At 68.3% G+C, this 16,772-nt stretch overlaps 1 protein-coding gene across 1 annotated transcript; it reads left to right on the forward strand.

Annotated features, from left to right (window-relative positions):
- Nucleotide 1: 1 nt before the first annotated feature.
- On the forward strand, nucleotides 2–13,372 carry LOC309890582 (syntaxin-binding protein 2-like). The gene is made up of 19 exons (XM_082785004.1): nucleotides 2–87; nucleotides 1,003–1,052; nucleotides 1,148–1,229; nucleotides 2,222–2,298; nucleotides 2,795–2,873; nucleotides 3,409–3,512; nucleotides 3,850–3,998; nucleotides 5,228–5,312; nucleotides 5,380–5,498; nucleotides 6,262–6,369; nucleotides 7,115–7,172; nucleotides 7,954–8,019; nucleotides 8,108–8,188; nucleotides 8,705–8,843; nucleotides 9,843–9,949; nucleotides 10,617–10,706; nucleotides 11,383–11,469; nucleotides 11,999–12,140; nucleotides 13,245–13,372. The coding sequence occupies exons 1-19, from the start codon at nucleotides 51–53 to the stop codon at nucleotides 13,322–13,324; spliced, it is 1,740 nt and encodes a 579-aa protein (XP_082641130.1). The 5' UTR covers nucleotides 2–50; the 3' UTR covers nucleotides 13,325–13,372.
- The last annotated feature ends 3,400 nt before the right edge of the window (nucleotides 13,373–16,772 follow it).

The following is a 16,772-nucleotide window of genomic DNA, read 5'->3' on the forward strand; positions in this document are numbered from 1 at the left end:
AAGGGGGCGGGGCTTAGCGCGCCTGGCCACGCCCCCCGGAAGCGGCAGCGATGGCGCCCCGCGGGCTGCGGGCGGTGGTGGGGGAGAGTGAGTGGGGGGGGGGTCACGTGGGTGGGGGGCGGTCACGTGATGGAGGGGAGTGAGGGGGGGGCCGGGGGGGTCACGTGGGGGAGGCGTTGGGGGGGGCAGGGGCGGGGCTTGGGGGGGCGGGGGGGGCTGGGGGGGTCATTGGGGGTCATGGGGGAATTTGGGGGGGTCACTGGGGGAATTGGGGGGAATTTGGGGGGGCTGGGGAGTGGGGGGGCTTTGGGGGGTCATTGGGGAATTTGGGGGGCATGGGGGGGCTTTGGGAGGGTCATGGAGGGGTCATGGGGGGGTTTTGGGGGGGCATTGGGGGGTCATTGGGGGTCATGGGGGAATTTGGGGGGACTGGGGGGGCGTGGGGACACGGGGGGGACATGGGGGAATTGGGGGGTCATGGGGGGACATGGGGGGGGTCATAGAGGACTCGGGGGGGACATGGGGGGACATTGGGGGACACGGGGGGGTCATGGGGACATGGGGGGGCATTGGGGGAATTTGGGGGGGCTTGGGGGGGGCGTGGAGGGACACGGGGGGGTCACTGAGGGGACATGGGGGGCACTTGGGGGGGTCACGGGGACATTGGGGTGACCTGGGGGGACAACGTCCACCCATGGGGATGTTGGGGGGCATGGGGGGGGCACTGGGAGGATTTGGGGGGGTCACTGGGGGGTCATCGGAGAGATATTGGGGACACTGGGGGACACTGGGGGGGTCACAGAGGGACTTGGGGGGGTCATGGGGGGACGTGTGGGGGGGGTGACGGGGACGAGGGCGTGGCTGGGACACGTGGGTTTGGGGGGGGAGGTGACATCTGGTGGCCCTTGGTGGCCCTGGGGGGGGAGGGGGGCGGGGGGGGGCACAGCTGGGGCCAGATCCGGCTTAACCCCCCCCCCCCCCCCCCCGTGTCCCCCCCCCCAGAAATCCTCAATGACGTCATCAGGAGCGTGCGCAAGGAGGGCGAGTGGAAGGTGGGGGCCCCCCCGAGACCCCCCCCAACCCCCCCCACCCCATGACCCCCCCCCCAAACGGGGTCCTGACGGTTTCCCCCCCCCCCCCCCCCCAGGTGCTGGTCCTGGACCCCCCCAGCACCCGCACGGTGTCGGCCTGCTGCAGGATGGGCGACGTGCTGGCCGAGGGCATCACCAGTGAGTGCCCCACAGCGCCCCATAGAGCCCCACAGCGCCCCACAGCGCCCCATAGAGCCCCATAGAACCCTACAGTGCCCCATAGAGCCCCACAGAACCCCATAGAGCCCCATAGCACCCTACAGAACCCTACAGTGCCCCATAGCGCCCCATAGTACCCTATAGCTCCCCACAGTGCCCCATAGCGCCCCACAGCACCCCACAGTGCCCCATAGCGCCCCATAGTGCCCCACAGTGCCCCATAGCACCCTTTAGTGTCCCACAGTGCCCCATAGCACCCCATAGCACCCCACAGCGCCCCATAGTGCCCCACAGCACCCCACAGCGCCCCACAGTGCCACATAGCACCCTTTAGTGCCCCGCAGTGCGCCATAGTGCCCCATAGAACCCCATAGCTCCCCACAGTGTCCCACAGCGCCCCATAGAACCCCATAGCTCCCCACAGTGTCCCACAGCGCCCCATAGAACCCCATAGCTCCCCACAGTGCCCCATAGTGCCCCATAGAACCCCATAGCTCCCCACAGTGTCCCACAGCGCCCCACAGTGCCCCACAGTGCCCTACAGTGCCCCACAGTGCCCCACAGCATCCCACAGTGCCCCATGGTGCCCTACAGTGCCCCCATAGCGCCCCATAGCGCCTGATAGCGCCCTATAGTTCCCCATAGTGCCCAACAGTGCCCTATAGCGCCTCATAGTGCCTCACAGCACCCCATAGCACCCCACAGTGCCCCATAGCACCCCACAGCGCCCCACAGCGCCCCACAGTGCCCCATAGTGCCCCATAGAGCCCCATAGCACCCCACAGCGCCCCACAGCGCCCCATAGTGCCCCATAGAACCCTACAGTGTCCCCCAGCATCCCCGGTGCCACCCGTGGCCACTTGTCCCCTCCTGCCCCCTGTGCCCTCTGCCCCCCTGTGACCCCTGACCCCGTGACCCCTGACCCCGTGACCCCTGCCCCTGTGACCCCTTGACCCCTTGACCCCCCCCAGTCATCGAGGACATCGGGAAGCGCCGGGAGCCGATCCCCAGCCTGGAGGCCATCTACCTGCTGCGGCCCTGCCCACAGGTGGGGGGGACAAAGGGGGACACGGGGGACACCGGGGGGACACGGGGACATTGAGGGGACACGGGGGACAAAGGGGGACATGGGGTTGTGGGGGGACGTGGGGACATGGGGACGTTGTGGGACACACGGACATGGGGACATGGGGGAACATGGGGGGGACATGGGGTGGTGGGGGGACATGGGGACAAAGGGGGGACACAGGGACATGGGGACTGGGGGGATATGGGGACAGGATGGGTGGGGGGACGTGGTGGGACATGGGGACATTGGGGGGATATGGGGACATTGGGGGACATGGGGACACTGGGAATACTGGGGGACACAGGGACTTGGGGACACTGGGGATGTGGGGACAGGGGGACATTGGGGACACCGGGACATTGAGGACATGGAGACGTGGGGACACTGGGACACGGGGACATGGGGATATGGGGACACTGGGGACATTGGGGACATTGGGGACCCGGGGGTGGGCTGACCCGTCCCGTCCCCGCAGTCGGTGCGGGCGCTGATCGGGGACTTCGGGGACGCCCCCACCCCCCGCTACCGGGCGGCGCACGTCTTCTTCACCGCTGGTACGGGGCGCGGGGCACCCAAGGGTGCTGGGGGGCACCCCGGGGCACCCCTCGCCTGTGGGGGAGGGGTGGGTGCTGCGGGGCACCCATGGGTGATGGGGTTTGCTGCGGGGCACCTGGGAGTCTTGGGGGTGCTGTGAGGCACCCATGGGTGCTATGGGGTGCCCTGGGTTCTCTGAGACACCCCTGGGTGCTGTAGGGCACCCATGGGTGCTATGGGGTGCTATGGGTGCTGCCAGGCACCCATGGGTGTTCCAGAGTAGCATGGGGTGCTGGGGGCACCTGTGAGTCCTAATGGGGTGCTGTGGGTGTTGTGGGGTGCCTTGGGTGCTCTGAGACACCCCTGGGTGCTATGGGGTGCCCTGGGTTCTCTGAGACACCCCTGGGTGCTGTAGAGCTCCCATGGGTGCTATGGGACACTATGGGTCACCCATGGGTGATCTGGGGTTCCACGGACGCTTTGCGACACCCATGTGTGCTATGAGGTGCGGTGGGGTGCCCGCGGGGCACCCATGGGTGCTGTGCCCCCCCCCAGGCTGCCCCGATGATCTGTTCGAGGAGCTGGGGCGCTCGCGGGCCGCCCGCGCCATCCGCACCCTGAAGGAGATCGACATCGCCTTCCTGCCCTACGAGAGCCAGGTGGGGGGCACCCATGGGTGCTGGGGACACCCAGGGGCGAGGGGGGCACCCAGGGATGACGGGAGGGCACCCACGGGTCAGGGGGAGCACCATCGGGTGCCCTATCCTGCAGCCAGCTCATGATGGGGGGTCCTCATGTGTGCAGGGGGGGCACCCATGGGTGATGGGAGCACCCATGGGTGACAGAGGGGCACCCAGGGGTGAGGGGTGGCACCCACGGGTGGGGGGCAGCACCCACGGGTGCCCCATCCCACAGCCAGCTCGTGCCAGGGGTCCCATGGGTGCCGTGCCCGTGGGGTGCCGTGGGGCGCAGCACCCATGGGTGCCCCCCCCGCAGGTCTTCTCGCTGGACTCCCCGCAGAGCTTCCACGGGTGCTACAGCCCCCAGCGGGAGGGGACGCGGGCGCAGCACCTCGGGGTGCTGGCGGAGCAGTTGGCCACCCTCTGCGCCACCCTGGGCGAGTACCCGGCCGTGCGCTACCGCAGGTGACAGCGGGGGGGGGACACGGAGGGGACATCGGGGACATTGGGGACATCATTGGGGACGTCAGGGGGTGGGGGGGACGTCGGGGAGCTGTGGCCAGTGTCCCCAGGGTCCGTGTCCCTGTGTGACGTGTCCCCGTGTCCCCAACGCTGATGTCCCCGTGTCCCTGTGTCCGTGTCCCATGTCCCCAACACCAATGTCCCCATGTCCCCAAAATCCGTGTCCCCGTGTCACCGGTTCTGTGTCCCCATGTCACTCTGTCCTCATTTCCCCATGTCCCATGTCCCGTCCCCAACACCGATGTCCCCATGTCCCCAACATCCACGTCTCCGTGTCCCCATCTCACCGTGTCCCATGTCCCTTGTCCCCAAAGCCCATGTCCCCATGTCCCTGTGTCCAATGTCCCCAACACCAACATCCCCATGTCCCCAAAATCCATGTCCCCGTGTCCTTGTATCCCCGTGTCCCCTGTCCCCATGTCCCCAACATCCACGTACCTGTGTCCTCATGTCCCCACGTCCCCGTGTCCCCATGTCCCCTGTCCCCAACGCCCATGTCCCCATGTCACCGTGTCCCTGTGTCCCCTGTTTCCAACACCAACATCCCCCTGTCCCCAACATCCGTGTCCCTGTGTCCCCATGTCCTTGTTTCCCCCTGTCCCAACACCCATGTCCCCATGTCCCCAACATCCATGTCCACGTGTCCCCATGTCCCCCTGTCCCCATTTCACCGTGTCCCATGTCCCCTGTCCCCAACACCAACATCTCCATGTCCCTGTGTCCCCATGTCACTCTGTCCCCATGTCCCCATGTCCCATGTCCTGTCCCCAACACCGACGTCCCCATGTCCCCAACATCCATGTCCCCGTGTCCCCATGTCCGTGTCCCATGTCCCCAACACCCATGCCCCCGTGTCCCCATGTCCCTGCATCCCAATGTCCCCAACACCGATGTCCCCACGACCCTGTGTCCCCATGTCCCCATCTCACTGTGTCCCCATGTCCCCAACATCCATGTCCCTGTGTCCCATGTCCCCAACACCGTCTCCATGTCCCCGTGTCCCCACGTCCCCATCTCCATGTCCCATGTCCCCTGTCCCCAACACCCATGTCCCCATGTCACCGTGTCCCTGTGTCCGCATGTCCCCATTTCCCGTGTCCCATGTCCCTGTGTCCCCTGTCCCCGTGGCCCTGTGTCCCGTGTCCCCCTGTCCCACGTCCCCGTGTCCCCAGGGGCCCCGAGGACACCGCGGTGCTGGCACGGGCGCTGCTGGCTCACCTGGACGCCCGCCGGGCGCAGCACCCGGCCATGGTGGAGGTGGGGACGGGGCCGGGGTGTGGGGGTGGTGACGCCCGGCGGGGGCACCCATGGGTGCTGGCCGCAGGGGCGGGTGCAGCTGCTGATCGTGGACCGGGCGTTCGACCTGGTGACGCCGCTGCTGCACGAGCTGACGCTGCAGGCCATGGCCTACGACCTGCTGGGGCTGCAGCACGACACCTTCCGGTGAGGCACCCATGGGTGGGGGGCACCCTTGGGTGGGGGGCACCCGTGGGTGGCGGGGGAAGAGGGTACGGGGGTGGGGGTGTCCACGGGGGGACACCCATGGTGGGGGTGCCTGTAGGGTGAGGGGCAACCAGGGGTCAGGAGAACCATGGGTGGGGGGCACCTGTGGGTGGGGGGGGCACCCATGGGTGGCATGGGAAGAGGGCACAGGGATGAGGGCGCCCATCGGGGGACACCCGTGGTGGGGATGCCCGTAGGGAGAGGGGCAGCCAGGGGTGGGGAGAGCCCTGATGGGGGGCACCCATGGGTGGGGGCACCCATGGGTGAGGAGACCTGATGGGGGGCACCCATGGGTAGGGGGCACCCATGGGTGAGGAGACCTGATGGGGGGCACCCATGGGTGAGGGGCATCTATGGGTGGGGGCACCCATGGGTGGGGAGACCTGATGGGGGGCACCCATGGGTGGGAGCACCCATGGGTGAGGAGACCTGATGCGGGGCACCCATGGGTGGGGGGCACCCGTGGGTGCGGGGGCACCCATGGGTGGGGAGACATGATGGGGAGCAACCATGGGTGGGGGCACCCATGGGTGGGGGTGTCTCTGGGTGGGGGGCACCCATGGGTAGGGTGCATCCATAGGTGGGGACACCCATAGCCGTGAGGGGGAGTATCCATGGGTGTGGGGGGGCGATGACGCCCACAGGGGAGGTGATGACACCCACGGGGGTGGGGGGGTGACACCCATGGGTGCCCCCCCCCCAGGTACGAGACGTCGGGGCTGGGCCCGGTGCGGGAGAAGGAGGCGCTGCTGGACGAGGACGACGAGCTCTGGGTGCAGCTGCGCCACATGCACATCGCCGACGTCTCCCGGTGGGCCCCCCCCCTGCAGAGGCACCCATGGGTGCCCCCCCCCCCCCCCCAGCACCCCCCAAAAAAAAAAATCCCATCCCCCACCCCCATCAAACCGGCCCCGGTGCCCTGAAACGTCCCCAAGATCACCCCCCAAAAATGTCCCCCCCCGCACCCCAAGGGCGGCCCTGGGGCACCCAAATCCCCCCCCCGCACCCCAAAATCCTCCTCAATCCCCCCAACCCCAAATCCCCCCCCCATGCACCCCAAAATCCCCCCCCAGCCCCAAATCCCCCCTAAAACTCCCCCCACCCTAAATCCCTCCCTGTGCGCCCCAAATCACCCCCACCCCAAATCTCCCCCCCACACCCCAAATCCCCCCCCACCCTAAAATCCCCCCAACCCAAAATCCCCCCAACCCCCCCCCCCCAACCTCCCCTGCACCCCAGGTCCCCCCCAAAACCCCAAATCCTCCCCCCGACCCCAAATCTATCCCATGCCCCAAATCACCCCCCGAGCCCCCCCCCCCCCAAATACCCCCTCCCACCCCAAATCCCTCCCCGTGACCCCCCCCCCGGTGACCCCCCCATGACCCTCACCCCCCTGTGACCCTCACCCCGGTGCCCCCCCATGACCCCAACCCCCCCGGTGCCCCCCCCGTGACCCCAACCCCCCCAGTGTCCCTCCATGACCCCCCCGGTGCCCCCCCCGTGACCCCGACCCCCCCGGTGTCCCCCTGTGACCCCCCCCCCGGTGCCCCCCCCAGGAAGGTGTCGGAGCTGCTGCGGACGTTCTGCGAGAGGAAGCGGCTCAGCACCGAGCAGGTGGCACCTGGGGCACCCGTGTCCCTTGTCACCCGTGTCACCTCTGTGTCACCCGTGTCCCTTGTCACCCCTGTCCTGTGTCACCTCTGTCACCCCTGTCCCCAATGTCCCCAAGTGCCCCCATGTCCCCCCCGTGTCCCCACATCCCCCCAATGTCCCCAACATGTCCCCAACATACCCAATGCCCCCCCCGGTCCCCACTGTCCCCAGTGTCCCCCCACTGTCCCCATGTCCCTACGTCCCCCTGTCCCCAATGTCCCCTCAGTGTCCCCATGTCCCGTATCTCCCCTGTCCCCAATGTCCCCAATATCCCCAGTGTCCCCATGTCCATGTCTCCTCTCTCCCCAAATTCCCCAAATGTCCCCAATGTCCCTCCTGTCCCCATGTCCCCAATGTCCCCCAGTGTCCCCAATGTCCCCAACTTTCCCAATGTCCCCAATGTCCCCATGTCCCATGTCTCCTCTCTCCTCAGTGCCCCCAGTGTCCCCATGTCCCCAATGTCCCCATGTCCCCCAGTGTCCCCCTGTCCATGTCTCCTCTCTCCCCATGTCCCCCGTGTCTCCAACGTCTCCAATGTCCCCATGTCCCCCAATGTCCCTCCTGTCCCCAATGTCCCCATTGTCCCCAATGTCCCCAATGTTCCCCATGTCCCCCAGTGTCCCCATGTCCATGTCTCCTCTCCCCCCAATGTCCCCCCGTCCCCAACGTCTCCAACGTCCTCAATGTCCCCAACATGTCCCCAATGTCCCCAACGTCCCCAACACGTCCCCGTGTCCCCCAGGCCACCCTCAAGGAGCTCTCGCACATCCTCAAGAAGATGCCCCAGTACCAGAAGGAGCTGAGCAAGGTCTGGGGGGGGGCAGCAGGGGGCCGTGTCCCCCCCATGGTGGCCGTGCCACGTGTCCCCGTGTCCCTGTGTCCCCGTGTCCCCGCAGTACGCCACCCACCTCAGCCTGGCGGACGCCTGCATGCGGCGCTTCAAGGGCACCGTGGAGCGGCTCTGCGCCGTCGAGCAGGTGACAGGGGACACCCCGGGGACACCCAGGGGACACCCCGGGGACACCCAGGGGACACCAGGGTCCCCACGCCCGTGGGGGTCCCCGTGGCACCCGGAGGTGTCCCCGTCCCCAGCCCTGTGACGCTCGGAGAGCGGTGGGTGGGGTGGTGGGGACGTGGGGTGACAGCCACAGGGGGTTGGGGACCCCAAGGTGACACCCCAAGGTGACACCCCAGCACCTGATGATGGGGACGTGGGGTGCTGGGGACGTGGGGTGACAGTTAAAGGGTTTGGGGACACTGAGGGGACACCCCAGGACCTGATGATGGGGTGTTGGGGACATGGGGTGACAGCCACAGGGGGTTGGGGACCCCAAGGTGACACCCCAGGACCTGGCGACGGGGACATGGGGCCACTGAGGGGACAACCGGGGGGTGCTGGGGACGCTGAGGGGACACCCCAGGACGGGGTGCCGGGGACGTGGGGTGACAAGCAGGGGGTGTTGGGGACCCCTTGGTGACACGCGTGTCCCCAGGACCTGGCGATGGGGGAGGAGGCGGGGGGGGCGCGGCTGCGGGACCCCCTGGTGCCGGTGGTGCCGCTGCTGCTGGACGCGGGCGTGGAGCCCCCCGAGAAACTGCGCCTGCTGCTGCTCTACCTCCTGAGGAGGGGCGGTGAGGGGGGACACCGGGGGACACCGGGGGACAGGGGGGGACACGGGGACACCGGGGGACAAGGGGGCACCGGGGGACACAGAGGGACAGGGGGGCATAGGGACATGGGGATGCCAGGGGATGGGGGGGACAAGGGGGACTGGGGATGTGGGGACATGGGGGGGTAGGGGGGGACAAGGGGACGCCGGGGGACACAGGGGGGACACCGAGGGACATGGGGGGACACCGGGGGACAAGGGGGCACCGGGGGACATGGGGACACCACGGACAAGGGGACACCAGGGGGACTGGGAATGTGGGGACATGGGGCGTAGGGGGGGGACAGCGGGGACAAGGGGACACTGGGGGACATGGGGGGACACAGGGGGGACAAGGGGACACCAGGGGGACAGGGGACATGGGGACATGGGGGGACACTGGGGGACATGGGGGACTGGGGACGTGGGGACATGGGGGTGTAGGGGGGGACAGTGGGACAAGAGGACACCGGGGGACATGGGGGGACATGGGGACACCAGGGGACAAGGGGACACCAGGGGGACAGGGGACATGAGGACATGGGGACATGGGGGGACAAGGGGGGGACAGTGGGGACAAGGGGACACGGGAACACCAGGGGACAGAAGGACATGAAGGGACAAGGGGACATGGGGATGTGGGGGGACATTAGGGGAACGTGGGGACATTGGGGGGACATGGGAGGACATGGGGGGACACTGGGGGACATGGGGACACCAGGGGGGACATGGGGACAGGACATAGGGACACCGGTGGGTGGCTTGGGGACATGGGGTGGGGACAGGGGACGGGGACCTGGGTGTCGCCACCCGGGGGTGACACCGGGTGACCCCGGTGACCTGGGTGACCCTGGTGACCTGGGTGACCCCGGGTGACCCCGGTGACCTGGGTGACCCTGGTGACCTGGGTGACCCCGGGTGACCCCGGTGACCTGGGTGACCCCGGGTGACCCTGGTGACCCCGGTGACCCCGGTGACCCAGGGGTGACAGAGGAGAGCCTGGCGCGGCTCCTGCAGCACGGGAACGTCCCCGGCCAGCACCGGGTGCTGCGCAACCTGCCCCTGCTGGGCGCCACCATCGGCCCCGGGGTGAGCACCCATGGGTGCCCCCCGACGGGGGGGTCCCCGACCCTCCCCTGGGTGCCCCCCTCCCACCCCTGGGTGTCCCTGATCCCACCCCTGGGTGTCCCCTGCCCCCCTCCAACCCCCTCCACAGCCCTTTGCACCCTTGGGTGTCCCCATCCCTGGGTGTCCCCTGGGAGCCCCCATTGGGTGTCCCCAGGGATGTCCCCATGGGTGTCCCTGTCGCTGGGGGTCCCCGGGGGTGTCCCCAGCACCACGGTGGCCTTGTCCCTTGGGTGTCCCTGTCCCTGGGTGCCCCTGTCCCTGGGTGTCCCCTTGGTGTCCCTGTCCCTGGGGTGTCCCCTGGGTGTCCCTGGGTGACCCCTGGGTGTCCCCTGGGTGTCCTTGTCCCTGGGTGACCCCTGGGTGTCCTCTGGGTGTCCCTGTCCCTGGGTGTCCCCTGGGTGCCCTGGGGTGTCCCCTGGGTGTCCCCTGGGTGTCCCCTGGGTGTCCCTGGGTGACCCCTGGGTGTCCCCTGGGTGACCCCTGGGTGTCCTCTGGGTGTCCCTGTCCCTGGGTGTCCCTATCCCTTGGGGTCCCGGGGTGTCCCCTGGGTGCCCTGGGGTGTCCCCTGGGTGTCCCCTGGGTGTCCCCGGGGTGTCCCCAGCGCGGTGTCCCCGTGTCCCTGTGGCAGGGTGGGGGGCAGTTCCCCGAGGTGCGGCCGCGCCCCGAGCCCACCTACGAGCTGTCCCGGTGGACCCCCGCCATCAAGGACGTCATGGAGGTGGGGACACGGGGGGGGGGCGTGGGGACACGGGGGGGGTGAGGGGACATGGGGGGGTGTGGGGGGGACATGGGGGGGCATGGGGGGGGCGTGAGGGGCATGGGGGGGTGTGGGGGGGACATGGGGGGGCGTGGGGACTTGGGGGGGACATGGGGGCTACATGGGGGGGCATGGGGGGGTGAGGGGACATGGGGACATGGGGGGGTATGGGGGGGGTGTGGGGACATAGGAGGACATTGGGGACATGGGGGGGGACATGGGGAGGTGTGGGGGCATGGGGGGGACATTGGGGGAACACGGGGGGGGACATGAGGGGGAGATAGGGGGACATGGGGGGGACATGGGGGGGACAAGGGAAAATGGGGGTATGGGGGATGTGGGGACGGGGGGGACAAAGGGACATGGGGGGGACATTGGGATATGGGGGGGACATGGGGGATATGGGAGGACATTGGGGACATGGGGGGGACAAGGGGGGGGCATGGGGACACGATGGGGGGCATGGGGGGACATTGGGGACAGCAGGGGGACATGGGGGGGATGAGGGGACATCAGAGGGATATGGGGGGGACACGGGGGGGACACTGGGGGGACATTGGGCCATGGGGGGGGAGTCGGGGGGTGCTGGGGACCGGGGGTGACAGCGCTGTGTCCCTGTGTCCCCCCCCCCCCCCAGGACGCGCTGGCCGACCGCCTGGACCGGGAGCAGTGGCCCTTCGTGCGCCCCCCCCCCCAACCCCCCCAGCAGCCAGGCGGCCGTCAGGTGGGGGGGGAACTGGGGGCACTGGGAGGGACTGGGAGGGGGCTGGGGGGTGACTGGGAGGGACTAGATGGGGAACTGGGGGGACTGGGAGGGGCTGGGGGTTAAACTGGGGGGGTCCAGGGGGACTGGGGGGTGATGGGGGGGGGGTGATGGGGGGGTAACTGAGGGGGACTGGGGTGGGCTGGGAGGACTGGGGGGTAACTGGGGGGGGTAACTGGGGGGACTGGGTGGGGCTGGGGGATAACTGGGAAGGATTGGGGGCTAACTGGAGGGGACTGGGTGGGTAACTGGGGGGACTGGGGGGTAACTGGGAGCACTGGGGGGGACTGGGTGGGTAACTGGGAAGGGTTGGGGGTAACTGGGGGGGTAACTGGGGGAGACTGGGGATACTGGGAGGGACTGGGTAGGTAACTGGGGGGGCATTGGGGGGGTAACTGGGGATACTGGGGGGTTACTGGAGGTAACTGGGGGGCACTGGGGGCCACCCATGGGTGCCCTGGTGACCCCCCCCTTCCCTTCCCCCCCCCAGCGCCCGCTTCGGGCAGTGGCACCGGAACAAGGGGGGCGCGGGGGGGCGTGGGGGGGCCCCCGGCTGCTCGTCTTCCTGCTGGGGGGGGTGGCGCTGGCCGAGATGCGCTGCGCCTACCAGCTGGGGGGGGACGTCCTCATCGGTGAGTGGCACCTGTGTCACCTGTGTCACCTCTGTCACTTGTCACCCATGGCACCTCTCATCCATGTCACCTGTGTCACCCGTGTCACCTCTGTCACCTGTGTCACCCGTATTACATGTGTCACCTGTCACCCGTGTCACCCGTGTCACCTCTGTCACCTGTGTCACCTGTCACCCGTGTCAGTTGTCACCCATGTTACCTGTGTCACCTGTGCCACCCGTATTACATGTGTCACCTGTCACCCGTGTCACCCGTGTCACCTGTGTCAACTGTATTACATGTCACCTGTCACCCACGTCACTCACGTCACCCGTATTACATGTCACCTGTCACCTGTGTCACCTGTATCACCTGTGTCACTTGTCACCCGTGTCACCTGTGTCACTTCTGTCACTTGTCACTCGTGTCACCCGTATTACCTGTTACCCATGTCATCTGTATCACCTGTGTCACCTGTCACTTGTCACCCATGTCACCCGTGTCACCCGTGTCACCCGTGTCACTCGTCAACCGTGTCACCTGTGTCATCTCTGTTACCTCTGTCACCTCTGTCACCTGTGTCACCTGTCACCTCTTGCACTTGTGGTACCTGTGTCACCTCTGTCACCTGTTACCTGTGTAACCTGTCACCCGTGTTCCGTCACCTGTGTCACCTCTCACCTATCACCCATGTCACCCATCACCTGTGTCACCTGTCACCCATTGTCCTTGTTGCCTGTCACCCCTGCCACCCATGTCATTTATTGTCTGTGTCACTTGTCACCTGTCACCCCTGTCACCCCATCACCCGTGACTTGTCACCCATGTCATCTGTGTCATTTGTCACCTGTGTCACTTGTCACCTGTGTTCCCATCAACCGTGTCATCTGTCACCCATCACCGATGTCACCCTGTCACCTGCCACCCAGGTTACCTGTCACCTGTGTCACCTGCCACTTGTGGTCCATGTCACCCCATGTCACCTGTGTCACCCTGTGTCACCTGAAACCCATGCCACTTGTCACCCATGTCACCTGTGTCACCCCGTGTCACCTGTCACCCATGCCACTTGTCACCCTGTGCCACCCGTGCCACCCTTTGTCACCCGTGTCTCCGTGTCCCCAGGCTCCAGCCACATCCTGACCCCGCGGAGCTTCCTGGAGGCCGTGGAGGGGCTGGACCAGCCCCTGCCCCCCCCGCAGTGACCGGGGGCACCCATGGGTGCTGCAGTCCCGCCGGGAGAGGGGGGGGGGAGTGGGGGAGGGGATTATGGGTGCAATTAAAGCCATTTGGGTAATTGCTCGGCGCTGCCAGCGCGGATTGGGGACGCAGCGGGGGGGTGGGGGGGGCTGCACCTGCTGTGCCCCCCCCAGCACTGCGGTAATCCGGAGAGCACACAGCACCCTTGGGTGCCCCACAGCACCCACGGGCACCCCACAGCACCCAAGGGCCCCATGGCCCCCCCCAGCACTTGTGGGCACCCCATGGCACCCATAGCACCCAAGGGCCCTCACGGCACCCACAGCCACCCCAGAGCACCCATGGACCCCCGTGGCACCCATGGGTACCCCATGGCACCCACAACACCCATGAGCACCCACAGCACCCAAGGGCCCTCACGGCACCAACAGACACCCCATGGCACCCATGGGCACCCCAAAGCACCCAAGGGCCCTCACAGCCCCCCGTGGCACCCATGGGCACCCCACTGCATCCATAGCACCTATGGACCCCTATAGCACCCAAGGGCTCCTATGGGACCCATAGCACCCATGGGCACCCCACAGCACCCAAGGGCCCCCACAGCACCCACGGGCACCCCATGGCACCCATAACCCCCATAGCCCCCCCCGTGGCACCCACGGAACCCCATGGCACCCACAGCCACCCCACAGCACCCAAGGGCTCCCACAGCACCTGTGGGGACCCCGTGGCACCCATGGACCCCCACGGCACCCCAAAGCACCCAACGGCCCTCACAGCACCCCACGGCCCCCCATGGCACCCATGGGCACCCCACTGCACCCATAGCACCCATGGTCAACCCACAGCACCTATAGCACCCATAGGACCCCTCCAGAACCCATGGCACCCAAGGGCCCCTGTAGCACCCATGGCACCCATAGCACCCACAGCCACCCCATGGCACCCACAGCACCCATGGGCACCCCACAGCACCCAAGGGCCCCCATGGCACCCCCAGCACCCACAGCAGCCCCGTAGCAGCCCTGGGCACCCCCAGCACCCATGGGTGCCCCCCCGCCCGCCCACGCTCCCCCCCCCGCCCCCGCTGATCCGGCTTAGGGGGGGTTATAAGGCGCCGCGCGGGTGCGGGGGGCAGCACCCAGCATGGCCGCGCCGGGGGGCTCGGAGGGGACGGCGCCTGCGGGGGTGAGGGGTGCGGGGGGCACCCATGGGTGCTGGGGGTGTGTGGGGGGGGCACGAATTTGGGAGGGCACCCATGGGTGGGGGTGGGACACCCACATCGGGGTTACGGGGTGGGGGGGATTTGTGGGGGCACCCATGGGTGGGGTGCGGGGGGCACCAATCTGGGGGGGCACCCATGGGTGGGGGGACACCCACATTAGGGTTGGGGGGGGCACCTATTTGAGGGGGCACTCATGGGTGGGGGTACGGGGAGGGGGCACCCACATTGGGGTTATGGGGGGGGCACCAATTTGGGGGGTCACCATAGGTGGGGGTACGGGGGGGCACCCACATTGGCGTTACGGGGGGTGGCACTAATTGGGGGGGCACCGATTTGGGGGGGGGCACCTTTTTTATGGGGGGGGGCACCAATTTGGGGGGGCACATTGTGGGTCCGGGGGGGGGGGGCATCCACTTGTGTGTGCTCCCATGGTGGGTGGGGGGGGCACCAATTTATGGGGGCACCAATTTTGGGGGGGGGGTCACCGATTTCTGGGGCACATCGGTGCCCCTTGGGGGGGGGGGGGGGGCACCCACTCGCGAGTGCTCCCATGGGTGCGGGGGGGCCCTGACCGCCTCGCCCCCTTTGCAGGGGGGGTCCCCGCCGCGCGGGGGGTCCCCGGGTGCGGGGGGGTCCCCCGAGGCGGGGGGTCCCCGGAGCAGGAGGGCTTCTTCTCGCTGCTCAGCTCCGTGCAGGGCGCGCGCATGGACGAGCAGCGCTGCAGCCTGGGGGGGGGCACCGGTGAGTGGGGGGGGGGGGGCACGTGGGGGGGCACAGGGGATGGGGGGGGCACAGGGGGGGATTTGGGGGGTGTTTTTGGATGGGGGGGGCGGGAATTAGGGATGGAGGGGGGGGGAATTGGGGATGGGGGGGTCCGGGGGGGCACAGGGGATGGGGGGGCCACGAGGGGGGGGATTTGGGGGTGTTGGGAATGGGGGGGGAATTAGGGCATGAGTGGGGGGGAATTGGGGATGGGGGGGCCACGAGGGGGGGGGATTTGGGGGGTGTTTTTAGATGGGGGGGGCGGGAATTAGGGCTGGAGGGGGGGGCGTTGGGGATGGGGGGGCACTGGGGACAAGGGGGGCGACAAAGGGGGAGAATTGGGGACGGGGGGGGACTTGGGGGGGTGTTGGGGGATGGGGGGGCCACGGGGGGGGATTTGGGGGGTGTTTGGGATGGGGGGCCACGAGGGGGAAGGGATTTGGGGGGTGTTGGGGATTGTGGGGGCGGGAATTAGGGCTGGGGGGGGGGCGGGAATTAGGGCTGGGGGGGGGGGGAGAATGGGAATGGGGGGGGGCACGGGGGGGGATTTGGGGGGTGTTGGGAATGGGGGGGGGATTAGGGCCTGAGTGGGGGGGGAATTGGGGATGGGGGGGGTCCGGGGGGGGCACAGGGGATGGGGGGGCCACGAGGGGGGGGATTTGGGGGGTGTTTTTAGATGGGGGGGGGAATTGGGGATGGGGGGGGAATTGGGGACAAGAGGGGGGTCCGGGGGGGGGGCACGGGGATGGGAGGGGGGGCAATAGGGAAAAGGGGGGGGGGGCAATGGGGATGAGGGGGGGAGAAGTGGGATGGGGGGGTACTGGGTTCAAGGGGGGGGCACTGGGAACGAGGGGGGCGGGCAACTGGGGCCGGGGGGGCGGAATTGGGGACAAGGGGGGGGGGTTCTGGGGTGGGGGGGGGGGGGGGCCGTGTCCCACCGGTGCCCCCCCCCCCCCCCCCCCCCAGGGGAGGCCCCCCCCGAGCTGGCGGCGCTGCTGGAGCTGGTGGCTCACAGCCAGGGCCGGCGGCTGGACCAGCAGCGCCTGGGGGTGGGGCGGCTGCCGGGCTTCGGGGGCCCCCCCGAGACCCCCCCGGTACGAAAATTGGGGGGGGGGGGGGGGGCAAAGGGGGGGGGGCTGGGGGAGGGATATGGGGGGTCCTGGGGAGAAAGGGGGGGGTGGAGGGGGGTAAAGGGGGGGGATGGGGCTGGGGGGGGTGTGGGGGGGGGCTGGGGGGGGCACTGTTCTTTGGGGGGGGGGTTATGGGGCTGGGGGGGGGCACAGCCCCATGGGGAAGATGGGGGGGGCAAAAATAACACAGCTTTTTTTTTTTGGGGGGGGGGGCACAGTTTTATTGGGGGGGTGGGGGCACAAAATTGGGGGGGGCACAAAATTGGGGGGGGGGGCACAGCTCCATGGGAAGCCCCAAGGGCTCTTTTTTTTTTTTTGGGGGGTGGGGGGCAC

Source organism: Aythya marila (genome assembly GCF_965140915.1).
Source record: "Aythya marila genome assembly, contig: HAP1_HAP1_SCAFFOLD_769, whole genome shotgun sequence".
Taxonomy (NCBI): Eukaryota; Metazoa; Chordata; class Aves; order Anseriformes; family Anatidae; genus Aythya; species Aythya marila.